This window comes from Mytilus californianus, unplaced genomic scaffold (assembly GCF_021869535.1).
Source record: "Mytilus californianus isolate M0D057914Y unplaced genomic scaffold, xbMytCali1.0.p SCAF_12, whole genome shotgun sequence".
NCBI lineage: Eukaryota > Metazoa > Mollusca > Bivalvia > Mytilida > Mytilidae > Mytilus > Mytilus californianus.
In genome coordinates, this window is record NW_026262604.1 from 31,452,883 (window position 1) to 31,464,815 (window position 11,933).

The 11,933-nt window shown below is 34.8% G+C and overlaps 1 protein-coding gene across 1 annotated transcript; it reads right to left on the reverse strand.

Moving 5' to 3' along the window:
• Positions 1 to 1,075: 1,075 nt before the first annotated feature.
• Positions 1,076 to 11,422, reverse strand: LOC127721688 (uncharacterized). The gene is made up of 2 exons (XM_052228490.1): positions 11,284 to 11,422; positions 1,076 to 2,953 (listed from the first exon to the last, which is right to left on the reverse strand). Exon 2 carries the CDS (start codon positions 2,947 to 2,949, stop codon positions 1,276 to 1,278), a length of 1,674 nt encoding a protein of 557 aa, XP_052084450.1. The 5' UTR covers positions 2,950 to 2,953; positions 11,284 to 11,422; the 3' UTR covers positions 1,076 to 1,275.
• Between the last annotated feature and the right edge of the window lie 511 nt (positions 11,423 to 11,933).

The following is an 11,933-nucleotide window of genomic DNA, read 5'->3' on the forward strand; positions in this document are numbered from 1 at the left end:
CACAGAGGTAATACCAACATCTTCTATTATTCATATTTTACCATTTGTCTTTTGATAGATTTTGTTTAAAGGTTGCCTTCTTACATACGCACACCTGACACCCTCTTTTATTTATATTGAAATGTTTTGTCTTTAATTTTTTCGATGGGTTGCGGTCTGATATACGTATTCCTGATATCTTCTTTTATTCAAAGTGAACTGTATTATTGGTTTATTTTGTCGAAAGATCACTGTCTCATATTCGTATAATCGTCCTCTTACTTAATGAATATACATGTAGAGCTGTTATTCATTTATTTTGTCAACGGGTCGTTTTCTAGTAAACGTATAACCCACATCAACTTTAACATGTTTAATTATAATAGAATCGTTTTATGGTTAATTTTGTCGATTGGTTGCTGTCTCACATACGTATATCCCACATATATTGTTCATATTGAGCTGTCTTTTGAAATATTTTGTCGATGGATTGCTGTCTCATAAACTGTATTATATCAAGTTAAGAATTGGAGCTATAAGATTTTGAGTTTGAGCCCATAAACTTGAAATAGAAAATGGACGTTACTTTAGCATAAAACTAGAAAATAGAATATGCAAACTCTGTAATGAGGAAATAAAAGATGAGATGCATTTTATTTAACATGTTAAGCTTTGTATATTGTTTCTATATATAAAACAATATGCGTTACTTTGCATTCACAATAGTTTGTTATTATACACTGTATACCAAAAATATTTTTTATGACTTTTAACCTTTATTTTACTTTATTATAAGTTGACCGAATTTATTCCTCAAAGAGAGGCGAAAGGCACCAAAGAGACATCCAAACTCATAAGTCGAAAATAAACTGTCAACACAAGAAAAAGACCAACAGACAAACAACAGTACACAGACCACAGCATAGAAAACTAAAGACTGAGCAACACAAACCTCACCAAAAACTGGGGGTGATCTCAGGTGCTCCGGAAGGGTAATCAGATCCTGCTAGACATCTACCATCCGTCGTGTTGCTAATGTAAGTACAAACCCGGTCATATGTCTCATTCGGTTTTGATATTCAAACAAAGCGTGTGATTCAAAGTAATCTTCCTTTTTTTATTTCATTTCACTCAAACGCCATTAGATATTGTCCATCAAAGAAACCTAGGATTGAATATTTGCACTAGAAAGAAATATAATCATATAATGGTCCCAATTAACATATAAAAATCACTTTGAACAAAATCAGATTACACCAAATACTTTATTTGAAAACCGATTACCGGAAATACTTATCATTTAACTTCATACAACCACGCGCCATTATTTTCATTAGCAACTAACAATGTATTGGTAGATTTGTCATATTGTAGAACCTGTGGGAATCGAAGTCCATCTTCACGTGATAAAATTTGTCTATAGCGTTGTCCATCCGGGGATATGACGACCAGATTGTGAGAATGGTATCCCATTACAAACACGTTACCATCATTGTCTACAGAGATACCAAATGGAGCAGTCAGAACACTTGTATTACAGAAAGTCCACAGTATGTTACCATGGTAATCACAACAGGTCACACTGTCATTGTCAATGTTTGTGTAGAGCAGTTTGTCGCCGAATGTTGTAACGTACGCAAAGTTTGATATTTTGTTATTAGTAACATTGGTAATGGATTCATCACTTAAACTAATCATCTGTAGTCCTTTCTTCCTGGCACAATATATCAAATGTCCATCTTTGTATACTAATCCATCATTCTTAGAATGAACTTTTATTGTTTTTCTCAATTTTTTCTTCTTTAGGTCAATTATATTTATCTTATCTGAGCCACCAGATGTAACAGCAATAGCATCATCACCAATAAATGCAACATCAAACGTGTTACCTATTTTGTTTTTTTCGAAATCTTTTGATCCGTCCGATTTGAGTACTATTACTTTGTGTTGGTCATCACAGGAGAATACCATCCTACCATCAGGTAGCAGAGAACAACCACGGACGTTTGACAGCTCCGTATTGATGCGTTTTTGTAATGTCAGAGTGAGGTTATCGATTTTTCTGTTCGGAAGAGCTATAATCTGGGCTTGTTTGTCCTTCCATTTCTGTATGGACAAATCGCTTTGGTCAGAACTGACATTGATATCTCCAAACTTCTGCACGGTGGTTGTAATTTGCTGTAAAGACTTGTTTATTTGGAACGAAATATTGATTTGATTCGTGGAGTCACTTTTGGCTAGCGATTGAATAATTTTTTCTTCGGCTGGAATATCTTGTTCGATACGTTTCATCACCAAATATGTTTGAAGTTTGGACGCATATTGCTTTATATTAGCAACAATTGCTATGTATTCTGTGATCTCCTTTTCCTTCGTCCTGAGAGAAGTCAACAACTTTTGTATTTTACTTCTTTCTTTTTGTTCAACTGCCATTAATTCATTCATCAAATCATCCTGAAGTTTATCAAGATGTCTATTTACCGTGATCCTGGTTTGTTTGATTTCTGCTTCAATTTCACTTTTCTTATTCTCTAGCGATGTTAGATTTTCTTTTCGGTTAGTACTGATTCGTTTAATATTCTCGACAATTTCAAGCAGGGTTTGTTCGACTTCATAAATGGCATTTGAAGTTTTGACGTTTTTTATAAGTTCTTTAATGGCGGTTAAACCTTTGCAATCGTTGTGAGATTTCAAACATTTCTTACAGCATGGATAATCGTGTCTGCTACAGAAAAGCTCGTACTTCTCATTATGTATTTTGCACACCGTGGCAGTTTGCAAAACTTCGGTCGGTAACTTCTTGTATTCGGCAATGGAAACGGTTTCGTGGTCTTTTGTTCCCTTGGAAATACTGTGATGTTCCTTACAATCTTCACATAGCCCTTCATCACATTCAGAACACCAGACTAATGATGATTTGGTTAATTGACGATTATCACAAACACCACAAAGACTCCAATTACTGGCCATGATTCTGTGCAATATATTAAAAGTTTTTGAAGTATATGTATGAGTACATTATGTATTCTAAAAGGTAACTATCCTGGATTAATAATTATATTTTTCTTTACCTTACCGTTAAGCTAACGTACAGTTGCAAATATTTCATGTATAAAACCAATAATTTCTGTCTATTTATTGAACCCAATGTCCGCTAGCACGATCACGCCATGAAATTGGAATCAAAAAGGTATTGTGTCATATAATAATTTAAATAGGGTACATCGCAATGAACATTTGTACTAAGTTTCTTTATTGTTTATGTTAGAGCACATTTACAGCGATTCAACAGGAAACTGTGTTATGTCATGTACGGCTTTCATTATAGCTGAATATACAGAATGCGGTTTGTTTTTTTTTTGGTGATGGCCGCACGATAAACTATACCGAAGGCAGCAAAGGAAAAACAAAAATCATAAGAATAAAAAAAAAGAAATTTCAAAAGCCAAAAGATTCAGACTATTACCAGGTCTAGACCTGCGTCGGTCTGCATGCAATTGATGGAGGTTACATGTATACTAAAGCACAACTGCAAATCTTTTGAAGCCAAGAAAATTTGATGAAAAGTTTGCTTGCACTATGAGTGTTGCACAATTTCAAGTAATCGGCAAACAGAAACGTTGCATGGCAGATGTACAAAATGCTTACACGATACAACTTAACATTATCAAGCTCCGGACGAAATATTTAATCATTCTCTTCCATAGAAGCCATGTAAAGATTGACGAAAATAGTCCTTGTACAACGAGCGTAGTTAAATTTCAAGCTATCGATAAACAGGAAGTGGCTGCATGGCTGATGTAAAAACTGCTTACTCGGTACAACTAAACAGTAGCAGTTCCATAGAAGCGAAGAAATGCTTAACAAAAGTTTTTTGCCGACGGAAGGACGGATGGAGATGAGCGGTTACTAGACCTGCATTCGCCGTTGGCGACGGAGGTAAAAAAAAAAGAAAAAAGACAAACAACAGTCTCAAAAATACATTACACAGATAACAATGACTGAGCAATACGAACGCTACCAAAGAGCGGGGTGATCTCAAGGGTAAGCAGACCCGACTCCACTAATTTAGGAAAATAATATAGTCAAAAAGCTTTTAATATCGACTCAACTTCAATTTTATATTAATCAACAAATCTTTTTCGTGATCATGCAAGTAATATACTAATATCAATTTACTTTTTTCAGTTATGCTTGTACAGTTAGCTCTAAGAAATAGTATATTGTTTGCCTTAGTATAGAATCGCAAATTCACGGGACCCAGAATGAAGCTAACCACACAGTTAAAACCTTCCACCTTCCACCTTCAAGCTACAATCTTAAGAACTTATTATTTACCGCAGAGTTTTTTCGCTTCTTCACTATAGGTATTTACTGTAACTCGTATATATATATATAATAGTACAGCAAGCATCATTATATACCAGGGGCGTAGGATCCGAAAATTAATAAAAGCAATTTGACCACCTTCTGGTAAATAAAACAAATCTGAAGATAGCAAATGAAAGAGTATACTGACTAACTTCTAAATTATTTCACTATAGAAAACGTTTTTGTCTTGGTTTTTTTCCTTGTTACTTTCAGTAGTCCCCCACACTTTTCCAATCTGCTCTTACGCCACTGTATACAATTCATTTGTCTGCGAAAAATCTAAATATGAGTAATAAAGTGTTTATATACTGTGCTTTTTAATCGATTTTTAAATGAGGTTCTGGATGAGGTGGTCTTTATTTTCGTATTCTTTTTAAACTATTTTCTTAATTCTTTATCTATTATTTATCATTCTATATTCTTTATTTGTATTTTCCCATTTTCTTTATTATTTTCTGTTAATCTCAATTCTGTAAACCCCATCCAGACCCTTTTAAATGTCCCAGAACCGGGCGTCTACGTGCCTATAAATAGCAAAAAGGAAATTTAGTTTCCGGTACTAAGAATGACAAAAACGTACATGTTAGTCACGTAATTAACTTACAATGTGTTTATATGTTTTGCTGCTTAACCCATAACTCTATATTAAGGCACTGACCATCTGTGTATTACGTGTGTTGTAGGAGAGGGAGGCGATTGTATTTTTAATAAACCTGATTTTGATTCTGAATTTTTTGAAATAAAATTATGTGTTGTTTCAAAATTGAAATAAAAAAAAATTTGTGACAAATGAAAACATTGAAGTTTTCCTGTATGCAATCAAAACAATTGTCTTTTTTTTATTTAGGTTGAAAAACAACCAACAAAACACCTAATCCATATAAAAAACCTCAAAACCATTCAGACCAAATTTCAACTTCTAATGAAGCAGATACTTCATTTCCTTTAGAATGGTACCAACATCTTGATTTTCCTTCGTTGTACATGTTGTCGAATAATCTTAGCAAATTTTGGTTGAACTCTATCGAACCGATTTAAGGAGAAACGGATTGACACAGTGTTTACTGTGACGCGGATGACGATGTCAATGCGAGACGACAGGGTTATTCCTACGTACATTTGTATATTGCAACATCACAGGACACTGTCAGGATATACAAGGTCTACTGTGACACGGATGACGATGACAATGCAAGAAGACAGGGTTATTCCTGCGTAAATTGCTGCACCACAGGACACTGTGAGGAGATACAAGGGGCTCCAAAAGGATACCTTTAATAAATTTCAGTTCACCAGGTCGCTTTTAAGCAAACTTTACAGTTCTAAACTGATTAGATTCTCGGTTCTCGGTTTTGAACGTTTTTAAAAGGTCACAGGTCCGGACCTTTTGCAGGTCCTTTTAAGCAAGGCCGCCCGCCAACACACCCCTTCCGTAAAAAAAAAAGGTCGCAGGTAGGATTTGACCATGTGGTCGTGGTTCAGGATTGATAGGAAACAAAAATATCTGATAAAAACATCGAAGGCAAACGATTTGGCCCTACGAAGGCTTATATATAGGACTAACATACATTAAGCCAAACAGTATGTGAATAAGGTTGAAATCAGCAATTCTGACATTTAAGCCCATTAAAAACCAATCATTCTTATATAAGGAACATTTATAATCAATTACACATGCACTTATCTTAAACGTATAAATATGCATGTATTGACGTACCGTACCATATTTCAAGGTGACTCAGTATATATAATAAAATTGAGAATGGAAATGGGGAATGTGTCAAAGAGACAACAACCCGACCAAAGAGAAGAAAACAGCCCAAGTCCACCAATGGGTCATCAACACAGCGAGAAAATCCCGCAACCGGAGGTGGGCTTCAGCTGGCCCCTAAACACAAATGTGTACTAGTTCAGTGAAAATGGACGTCACACTAAACTCCAAAACATATAGATGAACTAAAATTAAAAAAAAAAAATACAAGACTAACAAAGGTCAGAGGCTCCTTTCTTGGGACAGGAGAAAAAATGCAGCGGGGTTAAACATGTTAAGTGAGATCTCAACCCTCCCCCTATACCTCTAGCCAATGTAGAATAAACAAACACACAGCAAAATGCACAGTAAAACTCAGTTTAAGAGAAGTCCGAGTCCGAGTCAGAATAGGTCATAGAAGAAACTATACAACTAAACTAAACTAAGCAAAATAACAATGATACATAAATTAACAAAGGACTACTAGCAGTTACTGACATGCCAGTTCCAGACATCAATTAAACTGATTGAAAGATTATGTCTTCATCATATAAAAAATCAAGCACTACACCTCCCGTTAGGGGTTTAGTATCATACCATCATAAAATACATGAGAAGAACATAACCCGTGTCATGTCTACAACTGGTTTTAGAATAAATGTGTTTATTTCCGATGCAAAGACCCTACGAGTGAATCAATATTAATTCCAAAATATGCTATCTTTCATGACTTGACAACAGTATCGTAACTATATCCCTTCTTAATAAGTCTGTTTAAAGATTTGCTTAGCTTTTTTAGGAGAATGACGACATGTTTGTCCTTTGTATAGAATATTACCACAAAAGATTGGATGTCAAATACCTGAACGTATAAGATGTCTGCATGTTGATTTATATTTACGAGTGATGTCCTTGTACCGATGATAAAATTTAGTAAATGTTTTGACTAGTTTGTGATATCGAAAACCCTAGTGTAATAATTTTTCAGTAATACAGAGAATTATTTCGTTAATATAAAAAACGTTGTTACATACACGAGCGAATCGAACAAGTTGAGATATTTAAACACCATAAGATGATGACAAGGGAACGTCACCATCTAAAATGGATAATTAACAATAGGAAATGAAAATTCACCCCGTTTTTATCGTAAATTTTGGTATTAAGCTCCCCGTTAAAGATATAGATATAAGTCTGTTTTTACGAGATTGCATAAAATCAATCTGGCAAGGTTTTAATGTAGAAGGTTCACAGTTGTGAAGTGAAGGGTACGTAAACGCGTTTTCTTGTCTAAAAGGATTAACTGATCTTGATGAGATAAAAAAAATTGAGAAAAAATATTGTATTTTTATTTAATCTATAGTGTATATGTATGATGGGGTGAAAACACGTTTTGCATCGAAAACTATTTATTTTGCCTGAAAAAGAAAAAAAAATAGGCATAAACAGAACTACAAAAAAGGGGCAGAGAAAGGACAGAGGGGAGCACAGAAAATGAGGAGTAGAGCAAAGAAAGGATAGAAGGGCATATAAAGAGCAGAGTGGAGCATAGAAAGAGCAGAGGGGAGCATCAATTGGAAGAGGGGACCACAGAGACAAGACAAAGGAACATAGAAAAGACAGAGGGGAACATAGAAAGGACAGCGGAGGGATAGAAAGGCCTGAGTGGAGCATAGAAAGGACAGAAGGGAGCATAGAAATCACAGAGGGGAGCATAGAAAGGACAAAGTAGAACATAGAAAGGTCAGAGGAGTATATAAAAAGGTAGAGGGGAGCACAGAAAGGATAGAGAGAACCACAAAAAGGGAATTATAGGGGAGCTTAGAAAAGGTAGAGAAGAGCATATATAAAGTAGAGGGGAGCACATAAAGGGTAGTAGAGCACATAAAAGGTAAAGGGAAGCATAGAAAGGGCAAATGGAAGCACATTAAGTGCAGAGGGGGTATAGAAAGGGCAAAGGGGGTCACAGAAAGGGCTGAGGGGATAATAGAAAGGGTAGAGGGGAGCATAGAAAGGACATTGGATGCTTATAAAGGATAGAGTGAAGCACAGAAAGGGCAGATAGTACACTGAAAGGGTAGAAAGGAGCACAGAAGGTCAGAAGGTGCACAGAAAGTGTAGAAGGAGAGACAGAAAGGGCAAGAGAGCATACAAGGGGTAGAGGGGAACAAAGAACGGGTAGAGGAGAGCTGCGTCTCTCTTTTTTGAGCTAGATAAGTCATTGAAGAAATGATTGAAATACATTTAACATAAAATTGATACCATTTAGAAAAGGGCAGAAATGAAACTATAAATGGGACACTAGTTATAGAATTAAAGACTTTTCGTTTTTTGATTCTGACTTTATCATGGTAGAATATCAGGTGAGCCCGAAGGGCGAGCCTGATATTTTACACTGATAAAGTCACTATGAAAAAAAAAAGTACATTATTCTTTTTATCGGTAATTATGAAAAAATGGAAATCACTATAACAATAGAGAAAATAACAAACGAACTACTTTATCGTGTCGAATCACGGTGAATCACCAACACATGACGTTACAGGCTGCACTACGTCATTTGAAATTTTGTCACAGTGCAGTAAACAAAGCTTTCTCTTGCACAAAGTATTGAAAAATAATTTCTGCATTTGTTTCATTAAATCTACTTTGAACATGCCTTAAACAATGCAGAATATAATGGTAACATACTGGTAAGTCAAATTTCTTTATTGTTCTCGTAGCATAGTTTGATACGATATGAATCGGCAGATTTGTCATGGTTCAAGTAAAATCGTTTACTTACTTACTTGTTATAGGATGGATAATTTGCTCAAAATTACATTTATCTTGTCGTTAAATGCCCAGAGTCATCCTGAAAACGATCACATTTTGTTTTAGGAAATCATTGTGTAAGCAGACACTTAAGTTTCGTTTAGGTGTGGTCAACGAGTCTGTAGGCTGACTAAATTATCTAGCTTATTTTCTTGTCGACCTCATAAATATTTCAAACATCTTAACTGATGTTACTCAAATTTGGTCTTTTTACTTTCGCTTTTCGTGATTTTTTCAAAGTCATGTACATGATGTAATTTATTTTTCAACCGGACTAGAAATAAGAATCATTGAATGCCCTGTGGTAACCTGTAATTTCAGAGGCGGATTAAGAAGGGAGAGTGCTTTCGACAATGTTAAAAGGTGAATTATCAACAAGAATAGGCCAGACTGTTCGATGAGTGATTGATGCTTGCTTAACTTAAGTGCCATACTTTTCAATCATCTTCAGGACGCCCCACTTTTGCAATGTTTTACTAGGGTGTTGATAAACGGCGGAAACGGAATACGGAATGGATACGGAAACGGAAAGAAATATTTGTGTGAACGGAATTTGAAAAAAAAAAATGGCGAGCACTACGAAAATCAATAGAGACTGAAATAACAAAAATCGCACAAAAATAGGATAGGGAATATCAAGGAAAATAGCAAACAGTTTTGGAAATACATACCAGCTAAAAAATAGTATGAAAAACGAAAACAAAAGATTAAATCCGTTTTTTAAGGGCATATCTCCTATAAGAAGTCATCGCACAGTTTTGGCGTGAGAAGACATTAAATACTCAACATTGTAAAAATTTCTTCCTCAACAGTCTTTGCATAATTGGGTGGACAGTTGTCTCGTTGGCATTCTTACCACGTCTCCTTATTTGTTATTCTCTATTTGGGTCAGGTCAGCGAAAGAAAGCTCTTAAAGTATGCCACCACAAACGACTAAGGCAAGTATACCAGCAAAAAACCACCGTGACAGAGCAGAAGCAATGAATGAACAATTTACTATAAATAAATTAATAAATAAATAAATGAATAATCTTTATTTCAAGAGGATAATCTCATTAGTTAAAACTAATCTTTCTGAGAGTCACCTCAGTGTATCTAATAATATGTCATCAGCATCAAAATGTTTCAATAAAGAAACTATTATATCCAAAATTGAAAGACATAGAAATACCTTAAGAAGGTGAGAGAAAAAAAATATGACATGAACTCAATTTTCCCTATTGTTAATTTTCATATTTCGGACGATGATGTTCCTTTGGCACCGTAGGTGATTAACAATCCCTATGTCCGTGTTTGTAGTGACGTTTTGGATTTCAATGAGCGTAATCTATGTATTACTGGTAAATTATTAAGTCAAAGATTTCGTTACCACAAATTACTTAAAACCTTTACTAAGTTCTTCCATAGATAAAAAGATTTGGTTTGCAAGTTTGGTGGTACCAGCTGTAGACAACTTATTTCAAACAAAATACATGTAGCACATCCTAATTTTTACAGGAAAATTGTTTACCGAGCCCGGAAATTCAGATACGATCCGGGTAAACTTATCAATCGTTTGAATAAACTTATTCTGAAAGGTTACCAATTCAACACTCTAATTAGACCTTTGAATATTGTTTTTATTGGTATAATTATTGATTTTGTTATCAGTGCATTTAAACCATATTCACGGTACTACAATCTGTCGATACCTATAGTTTGGCATTGCACAAGATCATGTTTTATTTGACTGTTAATGACGTCTTTACACTTACACTCAATACATGTGTACTGATTGATATTTTAGTCTTAGATAAATGATTTTTTTGTTATTTGCTCTGAACTAGCTGTCAGTAACTGCGAGTACTCTCATATCTTTACTTAGTGTTTGTTTTTGTTGTGGAATGTTAAGATACGCTGCCACGTTCGGTCTGTGTTTTCGTTTGATGTTTTCTGCTTTGTATCGATCTGAGGGGTCGGCGCCAGCAAACTAGTTTAACTCCACCACATTCTGTATGTGCCTGTCCCTAGTTAGGAGTCTGTAGTTCAGTGGTTATCGTTGGTTCGTGTCTTTCATATTTGTTTTTCACAAATGGTTTTGTTATAAATTAGGCCTTTTATTTTCTCAATTGAATTGTTTCATATTTTCTCATGTCGGCGCCTATTATAGCCGACAATACGGCATGGGTTTATCTCATGGTTGAAGACCGTACGGTTGCCTAAAATTGCTTCCATCTACTTCATTTGAATTTTGGTAGATAGTTGTCTCATTGGCAATTATACCACATCTCCTTTTTTTTTATATCAAGACATCAAAAGCATGTAGGCCAGACGAAATAAGCCGTAGAATACTAAAAAAAATCAAATGAATAAGTACCTATCATTAATACCTGATGAATGGAAAACAGCAGACATATGTCCACTTTTCAAGAAGGCTGACTTTTCGATACCGTCAAGCTACTGCTAAGTATCCTTAACTTGCATTCTCTGCAAGATGCTCGAACATATAGTATGCTCCAACACAATGAGTCACCTAGATAATTATACAAAAATAATATTATCAATGAAAAACAACATACTTTTCGTAAATATCACAGTCTCGAAACACAACTATGAACTCTCATTAATGATTGTTCGATAAAGGAACCAAACAGATATATTTATATTAAGTTTTGAAAAAGCCTTCGAGACAACCCAACATGAACAACCTAAATCGAAATAAACATTTAAGGGACATTATAGGTAAAACACTTTGTTGGATTGAACCATTCCGCAAGTTAAGAGTCATGGTAAATTGAAGCTAAATTGCAAATTCAGTAGAAACAACCAAACGATCAGATGCGTATCTTTTTCGTCATCTTCGTGATTATTCAGTTATCTTGACGAAACACTGCTTTAAAATCTTCTTCTATAAAGAAGAGTAATTTTCAAATTTAGTTATCCGTTTAGTATGAATGAATATAAATACATATCTATGTTAATATTTTCAATTATAGTAATGCTTAAGACATCATACTGAATGAGTGACAATATTTTCAAT